Here is an 18,985-nt window from a genome sequence, read left to right on the forward strand (position 1 = left end):
GTCTTAGCGCTAAGGTGATCGTAACTCCCATACCTTGCCATAGACTTAAGGTAGTCTTAGCGCTAAGGTGATCGTGAACTCCCATACCTTGCCATAGACTTAAGGTAGTCTTAGCGCTAAGGTGATCGTAACTCCCATACCTTGCCATAGACTTAAGGTAGTCTTAGCGCTAAGGTGATCGTAACTCCCATACCTTGCCATAGACTTAAGGTAGTCTTAGCTCTAAGGTTGTTTTGTACAATAGGTCCCTGCTCCTTATTTGTGAAGACAGGATACAGGCACTAGGGATGGAAGAAACCATTTGATTTCAATTCAGGATCGGAATCCTTTGATTAAAGATTGTTCAGCTTAAAACCTGAATCAGTGTGCCTGATCTTTGATAAACCTCTTGGAGATTCTAAAAGAAAGATTTGAGTCAGTAATTTGACATACTCTGTGATTAAAGGCCTTGCTTCACTAAGCACCCCTGATCAACCTTAGGCCAGTAATGTGTACGAAGGTTGCCTAATAGTGAGTGAGTGAGTTTACGCCGCTGTCAGCAATATTCCAGCTAATGGCGGTGGTCAATAAATAATCGAGTCAGTGCCAGATAATCCAGTGATCAATAGCATGAGCATCCATCTACGCAATTGGGATACGATGACGTCGGACTGAGTCTGACCACCTGATCCTGTTAGTTGCCTGTTATGACAAGCATGGTTGCTGACCACCAATTCTAACCTGGATTGGGGGGGAACTTCAGTATTGCCTTTCACAGCTTAGTGATGATTTACAACTATTTCCAGCTAATGTAACTAGAATCAACCATCATGTGTTGAATGGACTTCAATTGCCATTGTTAATTGTCATTAGGAGTTATCAGTGGGTAGGGGGGAGTTATATTTCTCACTACCGGTAAGTTTTCAAGTCAGTTTTTCAAGGAACTAATAAAGTCTCATCCCTGTTTCACAAGTGAGATTTACCTATATCTCGAGATTAGTACCATTAGGGTGTACCGGTCTGTAATGTCCCTTGATATGTTGTAGGCTGTTATTCAATTGGTCGCAATTCCCTGAGTTGGATATGATATTCAAATCTGTTTAGAACAGTTGAATGAAATTCTAATGTGAATGGGTGTTAATCTGTTACCATGGTGTTTGCTAATTCTAAAGTAAACATTGTTGATACCAGCTGTTAGTAAGGTGATGATTTTAGTGCAACTGATATGTTTCTTATATAAAAATTGTAATTAAAATATTCTTTCAGCAGATTTGATCAAGTAACATAGTATTTTTCATCTGAAAATTTGAACATAGTGTGTACATTTCTGATAAAATATACATGTAAACATATTCTGATAAAATAACTGTTTGTACCTGTATGACCCAACCATGAGGGACTTCAGTGTTTCGGGGGCTGGAAAAGGGGATGATACAAGAATAAGTTGAGTTTTATGCTGGCTTCACCCTGGTGCAAGTCATACTCAGTCATGTCAGAGGTAAGGCTGAAGTGATGCAAGTCAGAGACATTTACCACTTTCATGAGACCAACTAGGGCATGTTCAGACAAACATGGTATATCATCAGTCAAACATGGTATATCATCAGCTAAGCATGATATATCATTAGCTGAACATGGTATATCATCAGTCAAACATTATATATCATTATCCACACCTGGTATATCATCAGTCAAACATGATATATCATCAGTCAAACATGGTATATCAGCCAAAGGGGGATGTCTCATCAGCAAAACATGGCATATTTTCTGCCAAACTTGTCATATCTGAGTCAAAGATGACTTATTAGCCAAACATGACATATCTGAGCCAAACATGACATCATTAGCCAAACATATCTGAGTCAAAGATGACATTATTAGCCAAACTTGACATTATCTGAGCCAAAGGTGACATCATTAGCCAAACATGACACATCTAAGCCAAACATGACATGTTCTGCAAGAATTACCTTCAAAATCCTCATTCTGACTCATGACTGCCTCTACAATGATAACTGTCCTGACTATCTCAAACATCTCATCTCTGCGTATGTACCTCAGCGAAGTCTCCAATCCTCCTCTGGCTCTCTCCTAACCCAACACAGATCTCAAAACCAACTGTCTGACCGAGCCTTCTCCTGTGCCAGCCCTAAACTGTGGAACTGTCTTCCAAAGGAAATCAGGAACACTTCATCGAAAGAAACTTTTAAATCTCTGCTAAAGACCCATCTGTTCACTGCTGCCTTTCTGTAAAGTTATATGAACTATTTCCTTCACCAATATTGTCACAGCACCACTGAGCATCTCTATGGTGGATATTAGGCGCTTTATAAAAACATTATTATTATTATCATTAGCCAAACGTATCTGAGTCAAAGATGCCATTATTAGCCAAACGTATCTGAGTCAAAGATGCCAAGTCAAAGATGCCATTATTAGCCAAAGATGACATCATTAGCCAAACGATCTGAGTCAAAGATGACATCATTAGCCAAACATGACATATCTGAGCCAAACATGACATCATTAGCCAAACATAACATATCTGAGTCAAAGATGACATCATTAGCCAAACATGACATATCTGAGCCAAAGATGACATCATTAGCCAAACGTATCTGAGTCAAAGATGACATCATTAGCCAAACATGACATATCTGAGCCAAAGATGACATCATTAGCCAAACGTATCTGAGTCAAAGATGACATCATTAGCCAAACATGACATATCTGAGCCAAACATGACATCATTAGCCAAACGTATCTGAGTCAAAGATGACATCATTAGCCAAACATGACATATCTGAGCCAAAGATGACATCATTAGCCAAACATGACATATCTGAGCCAAAGATGACATCATTAGCCAAACATGACATCATTAGCCAAACATGACATATCTGAGCCAAACATGACATCATTAGCCAAACATGACACATCTGAGCCAATAGAGCCACTAGAGCCATGTGATTACACACCAGGAAAACATGGCCTTTGAAGTCGCATCATAAAATCTGCAGCTAAGATTGCACTGCTCTATGTGAAAATCTACCGATAGATGAAGGGTCCCCATGAGTTGATGCAGTCATGATGGAACATGTACACACTGGTCAGAACTTTCAGATGATGTCTACTAGCTACCTGTGTTTGGAAGACAAGGAAGTAACACACCCGAGACACCTGTCCTGATGTAGTGGAAGATATGACACCCTTCCTACAAGGCTGGGGCAAATATCAGTGTTCTACATTTTGATTTTGAATGACATGATGTTTTATATCTAGACAAATAATGACTTCATGCTTGAGCCACTGATCAAGTTTGATCACTATCAATATGTCACTAGTTTGTATAAATGGTACAATTATACATTTCATCAATATTGAAGAAAATGATTTTTGAAAATGAAAACAAGGTTCGTACAATTATTTAAAATACAATAAAAACTTCAGATGTTAAGTAACGTGATGTAGCTTTGCCCTTCTCGGCTGGTATTGATTCAGTCCTCTTCAGTCCACATAGTTTGAGAAACACAAGACACTTCAGCTGAGTCAGCACATATACATGTATCGGAAATCTCCCATGGAACATTATGGATTTCACAATTGTGAATTGTCCTTCCTTCTCATTGCAAGTCTGTGAATCTAGTCGAACATGGATAATAACTCTGACTTGTCGAATAGACACTTCTCTCATTCATCAAACACTTAAATTTCAAATACTCTATTCATTTGACATTTTTAAGTAAATTCATACAGTGTTTACAAAGGAACACAGCCACACATGAACAAACCTGGTAATAAGAAACAATGCCTAGACATAAAACATCCATATTTACATTTGTCATAACTTTCCACAATGTAATGAATGGAAGTGTAGTTGCATGAGAGTCATATCTTGAATACTAGTATGTTCCACATTGATAAATTGGATCATGTAGTAATTTTAAGTTGACAAAGTGACCTACTTGATAAAAACTCACAAATCAACATGGACTGTCTATTGCCATAGTGACTGTTTCATGGCAGTAGTTACAGACACAGTAGAGCTTCATCCTCAGCTTTGGGCAACCATAAGTGGTAATGATATTATCTCTAATACATAAGACCAATGTCAAATCTAGATATTTCCAAAAGATACCCCAAATTATGGGATACACGCATACATGTAAGTACTGCACCTTAACTTTTGTCCAAGTGTATAACTATTCATTGATCAACCAGCAACTTGATACACAACTATTTGTTTAAAACATCAATCTCATTAAGATCAGGCCCCGATTTCTCGAAACAAACTTAAGTCTGAGTTTTGACTTAAGTCATTATTTTACTGAAAAAACCGATATTAAACTCAAACTTAGTAGACAATTTGAGTTTGGTGGATAGGTTACTTAAGTTGTTTGGGTTTTTTTATTAAAAATGCAGTTGAGTTAAAACTTCAGCTGTTTAAAATTGTCAAACTCAGTTTGAAATTTGAGTAAAAACTTAAGTTTGTTTCGAGAAATCGGGGCCAGATCTGTTAACTGGAGGATTCCTTTCTGCAAAGGTATTTGTATACACCCTTTCCAGAGAGATATCATATCGATGTAGCGTACCTGATTTCAATGATATTGTTCGGAATTATGATTGTAAGGAGGTTGTGTGGTGGTTTTGGCACAACCCGACCATGCATAATCATGTATAATATATAAATCCATAAATCACAAACATGACAGACTGCAGTAAAACCCTTGCCATAGGGATGGCTTACATTCAGTGTGATTCATATGAACACTCCAAAATGGTAACACCTCAAAAACAGACTCTAAGTAGAAAAGAAAAACACACTTTCAAACAGAACTATATTCTTGAAAAATCTGAAAACATTAATCAAGTCTTACAGGTTGATGAGGAACTGTCCATTTCATTTCTGAAGAAGGCAAAGTAAAATAATGGAAAAAAGGTACATCACCATATCAACTCAAAATTCACTGTCACAGAAAACCATTCTTCTTACATTCATATTAAAACATATTTTGTAAACTGCATGTATTCATAGGATGACCCCAAAATAGTCTTGCATGAACATCCCAGATCCCTACCTCTGAAGATGAAATGTTGGGTCCCGAAATACCAAACCAAAACAACACAAAAGCAAAACACATAATACTAAACAAATAGTATGAAACACAACGATCTGAACAATAAATTCATTGATTGACTAGTGGAGTAAATACGTATAACATGGGAATATATATCTTTACACTGTATCACCAATGCTGTCACAATATACTGTCCATCAAGATGGCGGGATCAGTTACAAGGGAGATAACTGCGCTGACATTTGCAATCTTTGACATTTTTACCATCCATGATGCTATTTCAAAAGTTAGTATGTCTTTTCCATTCATCTTATTTGTGTTCAGTGAGTCAACATTTTCTGGCATGCATAAAGATGTTTATCACACTTTACCCAGTAACACAATCTCTTACAGACCAAAACCTATGGTATTTAGAAAACAGTTACTCCATTCAAGTCTCTTCATCATCTTCTTATCAGGCAGGTATCCATTTCCAATGAGTGGTTGAGTTTAGCAATATTCCAGCAATACAGGGGTTACCACGTTGTACCCATGTGGGGAATCGAACCCGGGTCTTTGGCGTGACAAGTGAATGCTTTAACCACTATGCTAAACAAACCACATCCCTCCTCCTCACACACACACCCCTCCCCCCATTTCCAATGAATACACATGGAAAAGATAAACTAACTTTTGACACTGTTCTTACAAGGGAACATGAAACAATGACAGAAGTTCTGTCGAAAGTAAAGACCGGTATATTTGTCCAACATGGGTGATACATATTGATTATGATATCCAGTATCACCAGACCAGTTGACGACAGTTGGAATCATTGGCCAGTAGAGATAAATCTTGGAGACAGATGCATCTATAGATGCAGTAATGACAACCTAATGACTAACTGTAGGATACTCTGCTTGAAAGACACAATATTTCCCCAGGATGTTGACAAACCTCAACACTGGCTGCTTTGGCAACATCCTTCTCATTAACTTTAATGGCGGACATTTCCATACACATTTTCAGTGTGCACATCTTTTTCAAATTCATGCTTGCATAAACACCCAAAACTACTGAGGTAAGTTCCTAGATCTGCTTGATTGGCATTTTAGAATTTGAATAACAAGATAAGTACGAAACCTTATGGATAACAACTTCTTTATTATATTATGATGCGATGTTTCGGTATAGATTCTAATACCGTTGTCAAGCAAGAATCTACACCGAAATGTCACATCATAACATAGGCTACCCCAATCGCCCACATCATAACATAATATAGAAGTTGTTATCCATAAAGTATCATACCTTTCTTAAGTTCTTAGAAACAGAAAGAATGTAACAACTCCGACTTTGATGTCCAAGATATTTTTATGGATTAAACTTCTTTATAATTTCCCTCATGACGTTTCGAGACCATACCAGGTCCCTTCATCAGGTGAACTTCCCTCATGACGTTTCGAGACCATTCCAGGTCCCTTCATCAGTTCACCTGGAATGGTCTTCAAACGTCGTGAGGGAAGTTATAAAGAAGTTTAATCCATAAAAATATCTTGGACATCAATGTACAACTTCTAAATGCCACTGAAAGACAACTCCTACTTTGTAGAATTGTCCTGAGACATAACACTGCGGCCAAGATCTATCTCTGCTCTAGGGGTCATCAGTTCTGGTCATACTGTTTTCCTCACTACAATACATTGTATAACCAACACAATATAATAAATACCTGAATACATACAGTGAGACTTACAACAATCACATGCTACATGTAGTTCAGCACCATATTTGGACTTGATTGATTTAAGCATATATAAGCCTTCAAAATACATGATAGTTCCATATTATTTCATATACAATAGTATATATAGGTCAACTATACCAACAGCTGCTACTGAGAGAACTGGCTACTGTAAGATATGTAACAGAGGTGCATAACAGAAACAATTACGTATGATTATAGTTATGATTTTTGAGATATATCGATAACTATACTGAAATTAAATATTTGTGTAAATATTGAACTTTCTAATTTAAACAATGCATTTTATGTTCACAGTGCACAAATAATTTAAATATTTTCTACTTGAAAAAATTCACAGCATAAGCAGAAAGCCAACTTATTTACATTTTGACTACAGAACGTAATAAACACACCCAACACATGCTCTGGGTCACAACACAAAATTGCTTACATGAAGTGCAGCAAAATATTCCATAATGGCACACGCAGGCAGTGAAGGTTTTTCACAAATAACAAAAAAATTCAAAACCAAAATGAACTTCTAAAATCAAGAGGAATTTCACAAGAACATTATGAGAAGAAGCTCGTAAAATTATGAATCCATATACCTCTCCAGTCATATCAATACGAGTGCCACTTTCACTCTCAGAACCAAAAAGACATTTGGTCTTTGTTGTGATAAACATAGTTCAAATCAAATTTTAAAAAATAAAAAAATTAAACACATGCTATAAAACAAGAAACACCAAATATTCTATTAAAGTGTAATTTTTTGCATACCTTCACTTTAAAAAAATAATTAGAGGCATCGCTCATGCTGAATCAGACTGAAGATGGCTCCAGCATAACTGGTATTTCATTTATACTATGTTGATTATATTACAGCAGCTAAATAGTTCTTTATCTCTAAATACAAAATAGATGCATGCTTATATCCTACACAATAAAATAATGTCAAATATTTCTCTGAATTACAAGTTTTGCCCTTTCAATGACAATACAAGACACTATCTCCAATCACAGATCCTCGTCAACACTTCATGAGTGTCTTCACTAAGTTCCACCATCACCTGTGAACATGACCACTATGCAGAGTAGTAATTAAGTTTGTAATTAAAGTCAAACACTAATATGATACACTACTTTCGGATTTCAAATAAAATGTCATTGGGCAGACAATTCACTGTACTGGGGAATCAATCTTGTGCCTTGCATAACAATTGAACACTTTAACCACTAGGCTACCGACCAACACAGTTAACATATTCATGGTGATGGGAGAATGTTGCATACAAACCCATGAAGTATTGTAGATGTTTATAAACAGGAACACGCACAACAGAACACAAGCGGGATACGATAAGGCAAAGGGATATTCTTTGGCGAGCAAATACCCTCATGGATATTGAAGCACTATCTGGTAACTTGTTAAAGCTTCAGATACACAGGGAATAATACCAGTTTCAATGACAAAAATAGCATTTCTAGAGAAATGGTTACTGGGAATAAAACAAAAATAATCTTTGTTCTCTTATATTACCTGCTTCAAAAATTATTTCTACAGACTATTTCATTCTTCAATTCTCTTGAAACTGAATATATGTTTGTATTTATACACAAAAGAGGCTGCTAATCTATATTCATCCAAAGTTGGTAAAGTGATCATTTCAACTGACTGACTGAGTTTAGTTTTCGCCGCCTTTAGCAATATTCCAGCAATATCACGGCAGGGGACACCAGAAATGGGCTTAACATCATTTCAAAATTGTCAGCATAATAATTGGGGTTGGTCTACATGAGGTAAAAACATTTTGAATACAGCCTGCTACCATTAATATTTTACATGCTGATTTCTTGATGAAGGAGTAAGAATATACTCCGAAATGTTAAGTTCCTCATAACAAAGAAATTGACATCCATAAATTGTCACATTCTATGTGTATCACTTTTAAATGCCATCAAAGACTTCATGCTCATTTTGTTTCTAACATGCTGATATAGCCTTTAGGCAAGACATTTTGAACATGCTTACTACTCAGCTTGGTTTACTTGTGCCAATTTCTTAAAATACACCCTTATATAAAACAAACAAAGAAATACAGCTAGACATTTGAAAGTAGTCTTCTCCCTTAGACAATTAATAAAGTGTAAATAAATATGTTCTGAATTTTAATAATCAAGCATGGACAAGTCACTGTCACATTAAGATCTGTTTCCAAAATCACTACAAATAAAATATGTAAATATATTTGATAAAGTCATAAATTATAGTCACAACCAAAAGTTAATTAGAAAGAACACGTAAGTACCTTTTCTGTCAGTCTTAGGATAGGTATTAGGCAAACCCATTAATGTCAAACGTTTTTTCTCTGATAAGAGGGGAATCGAACCTGGGTCTTCGCATGACAATTAAATGCTTTAACCACTAGGCCACCCAACAGCCCCTCTTCTTGCAGAGGGGTATCATATCTGAGCATAAAAGATAGAATTTTTAAAAGATTTAGTATCAACAGGTCTAAAGGGAGGTAATTCCAGATCAAAATGAAATATTATGCACACAAAAAATAAGAATGCAGCTATCATTTTCAGGATATTATTTGAACACGGAATCTGACATGAACACTATTGGCAGGCAGGTAACAACAGCAGACACATGCGACACTTTCATAAACTAAACATACTTAAAGAGTATGCAAATTGTAAAGAAGACAATAAAAGCAATGAAAACCTTTAAGTTCTTTTGAAAACTGGTGCTTAATTAAAAGAAATATTATGTAAATATGAAACATTTGGACCTGTGGATTTGTATAATATGAAAGATCTCTGGGTTGATTGTTGTTTCGATGAAATTAAGCAGCAGTTGATAAAAACACAAGCAATTGCAATGACGGGATGTCTGGGAGGCGGTCGTTTCTTCCCGAATTAACGGACTGCGTCCCGTTCACTCTGCCGCGAAGTCTCTGGCAAGGAACACCAGGCGGGAGAGGTCGATCGCTAACAGCTGACTGGAAGAGATATCTGGACTCTCTGCCATGTTTGCCCTTGTTTGCGTGATGATCTATCTGCATGCGTCTTAAGGCATAAAGATGATATTTATTAAATGCAGAATGAGATAAATTAATGCAGTAACTGCAAGCGTGAAGTCGCCTTTGCAGTGATAGAACAACTAGGGCATATTACATGTGGTCGGAGGCAAGAAAAAAGCGTAATCTACAAATCATTACAGGTTTCATGAGCGTAAAAGTAGCTGGAACAATCCGCGAACTGCATTGAATAAACGAGTAGAAATCGATATTAATCAATACAAATAGTAAAGGATACTAGCTATGCCTCTATAAGGTTTAAGGTAAAACTGAAGACAAACAATAGGCCACAAATACTTATTTGTATTTTCTCCAGCCAAAAAATTTAATAGCATTGATGAATAAATGCTAAGAATACACTCTTAAATAAATCTTGGTTTTGAGAAAAATCTATAAAATCAGGTTTTTCTGCCTAGAGAAAAATATCAGGATCAATTTTTGTTCATATTCCTCCTCACATTACAAATAAAAATGGTTTGAGAATACATAAACAAAAAGTACAATTGAACTCTAAATAACAAATCCCTATTATCAGGGAGCAATCCATTTGTTTCGATTCACCTGTTTCCTCTCACCAAATAATATCACCTGGGTAGGAACAAAAAATCACTGTAATACCATGATAGTAAAATATCTTGTAAAAAGATTTCAATAAGATCACTCTGATGAAGGAGGATTAAGATCCTATTACATTCCTGTACACAGCCACAGATGACCTGCACTTCTGTACTACAGGGTTGTTCACTTTCTCCTATTGATTTTATGGTGAGACACTTATTATGCAATGAGACCCAATCTGGCAACCTTGGATGACAAGAATGTATGAAGAACAAACACCATTGGCTTTGGACATGTATTCAAATCCAGTTCCTGTAATAAGAAACATAAAATGGTTGTTAGTCACATTCTGAGACAATGAAAAATACACAAGATATCTTTTGTCTTTGGTTTTCACCAAAATGATATAATATGCAGAAATTGACCTGGTTCTTTAGTTATGTTTAGTTATGATGTAACTGTGTAGATATGATTCATACTTATGCAAAGAGCAAAGAAACAGTTCTGGTTATATTTTTGCTGTGATTATAAAACTCACATTGGCTTAAATCATCTACACTTTCATTCAAAAGACCTGTATAACAATCATTACTAGTGTTGGGCATCGGAAACCAAAACCACTATCGATTATCGGAGGACTTGAGGTGAACGATTATCGATTATAATCGAAAAAATATACATTTTTAATGAAATCACCAATCATATGGATATTTCCCCAGGTTTTTTCTAATTAATATTTTTATAACTAATAAACAATACTGTCATGCAATGAAATGTACACATACAAGAAAGACACGTGAATTACGTTCTTGAGCGCATGTTTGTTCGTGAATATTCTTCAAATTTAATGGTTAGCTTAATTCATTTAGGTGTGTTATACCAAAACAATCAAATTCCCGATTAATTGCAAAATATGTTTTTTTACAATCGATCATCATTTTTAATTCTTATTTTGATCGATTTTCAATTATTTTTGATCATCAGAACACCACTAATCATTACTCTTTAGTACTGACTGCAATATATCACACATGTTACGAGTGAGTGAGTGAGACAGTTATTATACTTTGAGCAGTACATCAGTTATACCATGCCAAATGTTGGAGAAAACAGGGTTTTACATGACGCGGGATTCCTGCGTATTTGACGCAACACGCACTTTATGTGACTGTACAAACAACACAATGAAGACATAGTTGACAGGGTTTAAATGTTAACCCTCAACATGACATTATCTGGATACCTGTTCTCCATCTTCACCCAAGTCCAGCCACAGCAGTCGGTGCCCATCATCAGCAGACATCCTCAGTCTCTCAAACGGGTAGTTCCACAGGATGGTTGATTGGATTTCATCGCTTCCCTTGTCCTCTATCAATGTGAAGCCTGTGTCAAAGTTCAGGCACAACTTTGCTTTCTTTCCTTGCCATGTCACAGCTGAAATATCAGTGAGTTGAGCTGAGCTGTGGTGAGGAATCTGAGTGTCTGAGTGTTGGTTTTGAGCTTTTAGCAATATTCCAGCAACATCACGGAGGGGACACCAGAAATGGGCTTCACACATTGTACCCATGTAGGGATTCAAACCCGGTCCTCGGCGTGACGAGGCTTTAACCACTAGGCTATGGCTGTGGTGAGGAATCTAGTCGAGTTGAGGTCATGTATGGCAAGGTGAGGTTATATGTGGTGAAGCAAAGCTAAGTGATGCAAGGCGAGACAATTTGAGTTTAGCTAGGGTGAGGAATGGCAAGCTGAGTTGGTGTAACGCTGCATTCAAGATGATTGCTCTCTCTCTCTCAGACTTAAACATTTGCAGCATGTGCAAAGAGAATGGGGAGATAACTTCTGCTTTCCTTTGGTGTTCTCTTCAAGTTGGATTCTGTGGAACATGCATCTGTGTGCATCATCGTATGGCAATGTCCCAGAGCCTCACTTCAGTTTGTGTGCATGCGTGAGTGTGTGCATCTGTCTGTCACTGTGTGTATCTATGTGTGGAAGCATGCCTTCACATGTGCCTGTACTAGTCAGGTAACAGATTCAACTCTGAACAGGGAACTAGGTCACCTTATCCAAAATGACGACCTTAGTCCTCCATGAAAGATAAAGACACAACAAGGCTAAAAAAAACCCATATGATTAAATACATCACAACTTCTTGACTGAACTTATGTTGCAAAAAGAGACATTAAATTGGTTTGTCAGATTTAACAATGTCTTCCTGGCACTACTCACGACAAGTGACTTCCTTCACGAGGACAGCAGCTCCGTGGGAGCCCTGCACCAGAGCACGGGACCAGAATGCCAAGTCTCGCTGTGTCTCCACACGGAAGATGTGTGTTTCCACGCCATTCCTTGTCCCAGAACGGGTGCCAAACGTCAGGACATCGTCCCCGGTGATGAGATTGCTCTGCCTCCCTGAGTGTACCAACCTGCAGGGTCAAGAGATCTGACAAATCTAACAAACCATCATTGTAAATCTGAAACTGATATCACATCAGTTACTCAGTTTGGGAAAGACGTGAGTGAATGAGTAAGTGAGTGAGTGAGTGAGCTAACATTTAAAGTCAAATCGGCAGTATTTTAGCCATATCATGACTATGAAAGTGACTATGGCTAAAAAATGATAAAAAGCTGGAGAAATGCGTTACTTTATTAAGTTTTCATCCTGAAAACGCAAAATTGTCAACTTTAACTGTGAATCCTGATGAATGCCAGTGCTAACAATTTGAATCTTATCAAAATTTATCTATTTCACAATCTTTTTCCATAATTTGTTTCTCATAATCAAGCCGAGACATGAACCAAAGCCAGCAACTATTACTGCAACATTTTAATTATTCTATTTTTGTTTGGACTTTGTTTAATCCCTTAGTCCCAATCCACAAAGTGTTTGTAGTTTTACAAGCTACTGCAGCCATATAATTTATCATAGGATTACGAATGACGTAGTGGAACGAGCACTTTGTGGATCGGGCCCCTGGTGCCATATGTTGCTAGCCTGTTGACATTCCGTCTATAACACCATGGTTATGCAGTAATTACCATATTTATGCCAGGAACCATACATTATCCTATCAGGTAGAAGGATGTGTAGTATATCATGTACCTGGTTGCAAATAATGGGTGGCTCTGGAAGGGTGTGACCCACATTCCTTAAAACATTATTCCTGTCAAGTAGAAGGACATATAGAATATCATGTACCTGGTTGCCAGGAGTGGGTGGCTCTGGAAGGGTGTGGCCCACTCCTCCTTGCTCCAGGGTGCAGTGTCATACAGTAGGAGATCCTTGTCCGTCAAAGCTATGAACACTGGCTTCCAGCTAGGGCTTCCCTGCTCATTTGTTAGCTACAAATAGAAGAACTCGCCAGAGTCAGGGAGAGTGTCTCAGGACCCAAAGCGGAACTAATTTGGACACAAAGCAACTGAAATTTCCAACTGGCAGCATATTTTTTCAGTCACCATTTGACTACATTGAAATATCAACAGTGGTATCACTAAATTAAAATAGAAATGTCATTTATAAAAATACAGTTCAACTGAATCAAAATTTCACTTAAAAATTTGAAATCAAACTAGGATTTAAGGTTAAAAAGCACTTCTTGTCCTGTAAAGAAGCGACTAACAGGATCGGGTGGTCAGGCTCGCTGACTTGGTTGACACATGTCATCGGTACCCAACTGTGCAGATCGATGCTCATGCTGTTGATCACTGGATTGTCTGGTCCAGACTTGATTATTTACAGACCGCCCATATAGCTGGAATATTGCTGAGTGCGGCGTGGCGTAAAACTAAACTCACTCACTAACTAATGTGAAGCAACAAACTCTATTTCATGCAAATTATGTGAGTGGTCAGTGTAACATGTAGGGAAGGACATGCGTACCTTTACCACATGCATGCGTAACCTTTTGCGAACACCTGACGTCATCACTGATTTTCAGTAAAACTAAACTCACTCACTCACTCTTGTCCAGTATGTACACAAAGCAAATTATCTCCTTGACAAATAATACAGATGATGAAAGAATATTTTTTAAATTGGACATTTGTGAACTTGTTATTCGGTCCACAATTCTGAACACTGAAAAGAGGTATTAAACCAAAGTGACTGAAGATTCTGGATTTATTGATAAGGTGAAACAGATTTTCAATCCAGAGTATCATTAAATGAACTTTAGAGTCTGCCTCCATACAGATCCTGAACATAAGAGACAAGCTTGGGCTACTTGGTCATGTGGAAAATCTCATCTTGGAGGCTTGATGTGATTATTTACTGGCAACAATGTGAAGAAGGACTGAGAAGAGTGTCAGTACCTCAGGCTAGCAGGATACACTAAACCATAAAAACACACATATGACATTTCCTGCTTTTGATGCACCCATCTTACTTTTGGCAGCCACAATAAAAGTAACTTATTTAGAAATATGTTGTCTATTAATCTCAATCAATCTAAGACATTATTTATAACTGTTTCAAACCTTGATGTATCATGATGTTAGATGTATGTACATGCATCATTCAAGTTCTAAAGTAACAAATTCCAGTATCATCACCTGTTCAGAGAGCCATCCCATATGCATTATCTCCCCTTGGTTTGGTGCTGAAATTGTGATCTGGTTGGCCTCTGCTATGGCTTGTTGGGTTAGCATAGTAACATTAGAATGAATCGCATTAAACCAGTCACTGGCAGTGAGAGGGTCTGAGAATCGGAGAATGCAGGAGCTTTTTCCATCTGGTGAATGCAGTTCCAGAACTTTTTGTTCGAGGTCAGATATACTAAGGTTCCGACAGAGGTAGCACATTTTCAGTGGTATAGTTTTCGTTTCTGACCAGCTGGACGTTTTGACTGTTTCTTTGGGGGGATCTGGATGTGATCCCCATCCAAGTTCATTCAGAGGAGACGATTTCTTGAAATATGGTGTAACTTCTCTTAAATATTTTACTGAAATGAAAGAAATTATAAATGGTAAATAAAGTAAATAGGCTAAAGTTTTTCAAAATAATACTCCATCATATAAATAATTCATATGCTTACTTCTCTAGTGTTTTCTATCGACTAATAAACTACTGTAACAGGGTCAGTGCTGAGCAACAGACAGTATCATGCCATAAATAATCGACACTTGAGACATCGTAGGTTCAACATGGGAACATTGCATTCTGTGCATTTTCCACCATGAATTGATGTGATGTGAAATTTGTCCAACCATATGACAGTGGTGGTCCGATTAATTGAAATAATTGAAGATTGGTCGCAATGACTAAATGGCCAAGCAATCGATAATGTTTTCTCATAATCGAACACAATGAATTTTGGAACACTTGTTTGCGTAAACAACATTTTTCACAAGGTTGGTTTTGTCTGTTACATTTCATAAGCACTACAAGCTCGTTCCTTGTCATGATTGAATTTATCTTAAAGACTCCAGGAAATTTATGTCTCTAACATACTACTCATCCTTTTAACTTAAAGATGTGAAATTTGTAAATGCATTTTGTGCAATTTGCAAAAAAACCCAGGAACTACATGGTTTTTCGATATTTTTTGTGCATTAACAAACATAACCAGGAGAATTTGATAAATGACGCTAATCAATTATTTTCGATGATTGATCAGTTGTAATGAACCAATCATCAATTGTGAGATTTTAACCAATTCCCAACACTACCGTATGATGAAGTCATCAACTATCATTACCATGTGCTTTGTTGTCGACTGCTAACAGCCTTCAATTTCTGCAACTGATTTAATGATGGTCCAGAAAATGTATTGTTGTTGGACAAAAGTGAAGTTATCATAGACCTGCATTTGAACGGTGAATCCTGCTCAGAAATAAGTTTCCTGCTGTATCTACTGAAGTGTGTAGTGCATGGTGTTATTCATTGCCATAACAAGATAGGAAGTCTGGAATATCAGTCACAAACTGGTAGACTGAGGATTCTGAGCAACCTGGAAGTGTGCTGATCAGCAACATTTTAATCAAAACTGGCTTTGTTTCCCAGATGGACTGCTCAGCATCAATTATATCAGATAGGATATCACAAAAGGCTTGTTTGCAATCAGAATTAGAAAGGTCAACAGGAAAAGATGTGTTTTGTCATGCCAACTGAAACAGAGATCACCAATACTCAAATTCTATGACCAGGTAGTGTTTAGTGATGAATCAAAGATGGAACTGGAGAAAATGGAACTGATAACTGTACTTATGATTAGGAAGGAGAAGATTGTATCTAGGAAGTCTCAGTCCGCCCCCTGGAAAGTGTAATGTTTAATGTTTCAGAGTGTAGGGACAATGACGTTCCTGGAAGGGAGAGTAAATGCCCACAAATATCAAGCAGTGTTGGAGGAAAGTTTGTGGTCAGTGGTTGTTCGACACTTTCATCATGTTCATGACAATTCTTTCATCTTTCAAGATGGCAATGCTCCCTTTCATGAGCGCAGTCTGTGCTAGATTATAACTTGACAAGCACATTCAGTCACTCATGTGGCCTTCACAGTATCCAAAGAGAGTTCAAATCATGTGTTCATATCATCAATACTTTGTAAGGAGAGATACATGACATATCAGAATCTTTGACAGTTGACAGTCAACAACTTATACTGGAACATTCCTCACAGGATTTTGAGAGTATGATGCACTGGCTCCCCATCAAGGCAAGAAGCGACTACAAAATCCTCTGCTTGACCTACATGGCCCGTCATGGACTTGCTCCCCCATATCTCTCTGACCTGCTTACTCCTTACTCAAACAAGCGCTGCCTTCGATCATCCAATCAGGAGTTTCTGTTCGTGCCAAACTTCAAGCTTAAAACTTTTGGAAACAGGACTTTTTCATATGCAGCCCCAACCTTGTGGAATTCACTCCCATACAAACTGAAAGTTTCTGATAGTATTGCCACATTCAAGTCAGGACTCAAAACATACCTGTTTTCAATGTATTATTAGGAACTCTATTTTGGACATGTACATATTGCTGTATAAATGTGGGAGACTCTTTTAATCTGTCATTGTTGCGCCTTGAGCATATCTGCTGACGTGGAAAAGGCGCATGAAGAAATCTGCATTTTATTATTATTATTATTACACTTCCAAGGGCTACATGACCAAATGTTAGGCAGGTCAGGGTTATATTTTGTCTCTGGAAAAGAAATAAATGTGTAACAAATTACACATCTGGGTTCCTGTAAAACACCCATTAAACATATGGCACAGTACAGTATATAGAACACATCAAAAGGTCTCTCCATCAATCAATTTTGTAAAAAGTGACTGCGAAACGTGGCTGTGCACAGTTTTATGTTCAAACCTGACATTCACTTGCAACTAATACAAACATAATAGCGACCTCTGGAAGCAGGATTGTGAAAGCGGGCGAGTAACAAGCTAAAGATTTCGCAGTTCGACTAAAGGACAAATCTTGATATTTCATCGACACATAAAGGGCAGATAATCCTCTTAAGACATAACCTCGTAAACATCACTACATGCATTCCGAACCCTGGCAAGCATTGTACACCAAACACGACGAATGCCACACTATTCTGCAGTATCGTCGAAGTTAAGAAGCTGAAGTTACACATATAAAATATATCCAAACCTTCCATTTCTACTATTTTGCCGGCTCGTTTCAAAGCCCTGACAGCTTCGTCATGGGTTGCCTCCTTCAAGTCTTCCCCGTTCACCGACAGAATGGCGTCCCCAACATACAGTTTCTCCGTTTTGTCGGCTGCCATTCCTTTGAAAATCTTGCTAATAAGAATTGGCATTTTGTTTTCCTTTCCGCCCTTGATGCTGATTCCCAATCCATTCGTTTCTTCTTTAATTACTTTCACAAATCGCTTCTGACCGGCGATAGACTCGGGCATTTCGGGGCTGCCATTTGCAAGACCCTGGCGACTGTCGGGCGCACCATTGATTGCACCCGCTTGTTCTGGGTTTTCTGTAAGTGTAAGGGTTAATGACTCTTCATTTAGAGTCACATCCACCCCACACCACTGTTGTCTTATGTAGACTTCGAAAGTTCCTGACCTGGCTATTCCAGCCGCCATCTTGACCTCCCTGTCTACACGGATCACGTGACCGGGGAGCAATCAGTGCTTGAAGTTACGTTAGCAGGTGCGTGGCTCAAGAGTAACGGTGCTTTTCAGTAATTGCATTTGGCCATATATTACCACAACATCTGCGAGCAATGTAAACATTCCGCACTCTCTCACTACTCCCGTCTGCTATTGTGAGCTGTACTGTTATGTACATATATTTACGCAATACTCGCCCTGCTTACAGAATCACAATAATTTTATTTAATCCTACAATAACCGGAATATCAGCAACGTAATGGCAATAATGATGATGATAATAATAATAGTTTAAGCGTGTAGGTAATTAAGATATAATCAATCCCCAGTTATAATTATGAAAATTATTTCTTGCTTATGGTTAAAAATTATATCTATGTATAGATATCAAGCTAAGCTGGTAGCATACTATGGCAATTAAGGTATACTATATTGTTCTGAAGGTATAAGAAATGTGGTACACCTGGCTGTAGTTTTGTTGTTGTTT

The 18,985-nt window shown here is 37.6% G+C and overlaps 1 protein-coding gene and 1 long non-coding RNA gene across 2 annotated transcripts; one reads left to right on the top strand and one right to left on the bottom strand.

Moving 5' to 3' along the window:
• Nucleotides 1-2,306: 2,306 nt before the first annotated feature.
• On the top strand, nt 2,307-2,852 carry LOC124288777. The gene is made up of 3 exons (XR_006901517.1): nt 2,307-2,387; nt 2,455-2,742; nt 2,797-2,852. It is a non-coding gene; the product is annotated as an uncharacterized LOC124288777 (long non-coding RNA).
• Nucleotides 2,853-10,326: 7,474 nt separating this feature from the next.
• On the bottom strand, nt 10,327-18,481 carry LOC124288780 (beta-1-syntrophin-like). The gene is made up of 6 exons (XM_046725306.1): nt 18,021-18,481; nt 14,976-15,364; nt 13,624-13,766; nt 12,654-12,850; nt 11,671-11,861; nt 10,327-10,739 (listed from the first exon to the last, which is right to left on the bottom strand). The coding sequence occupies exons 1-6, from the start codon at nt 18,469-18,471 to the stop codon at nt 10,647-10,649; spliced, it is 1,464 nt and encodes a 487-aa protein (XP_046581262.1). The 5' UTR covers nt 18,472-18,481; the 3' UTR covers nt 10,327-10,646.
• Between the last annotated feature and the right edge of the window lie 504 nt (nt 18,482-18,985).

Source organism: Haliotis rubra, unplaced genomic scaffold (genome assembly GCF_003918875.1).
Source record: "Haliotis rubra isolate DU_JTF1 unplaced genomic scaffold, ASM391887v1 Scf424, whole genome shotgun sequence".
In the NCBI taxonomy this organism is placed as follows: Eukaryota; Metazoa; Mollusca; class Gastropoda; order Lepetellida; family Haliotidae; genus Haliotis; species Haliotis rubra.

Bases quoted from the DNA above. Each gene is read 5' to 3' on its own strand.
- LOC124288780 (XM_046725306.1), bottom strand. From the start codon at position 18,471: ATGGCGGCTGGAATAGCCAGGTCAGGAACTTTCGAAGTCTACATAAGA. The intron at 13,767-14,975 runs GTGATGATACTG...TTCTATTTGTAG, and splicing joins TGGGATGGCTCTCTGAACAG to CTAACAAATGAGCAGGGAAG. The intron at 12,851-13,623 runs GTACATGATATT...TTGACCCTGCAG, and splicing joins CACCCACTCCTGGCAACCAG to GTTGGTACACTCAGGGAGGC.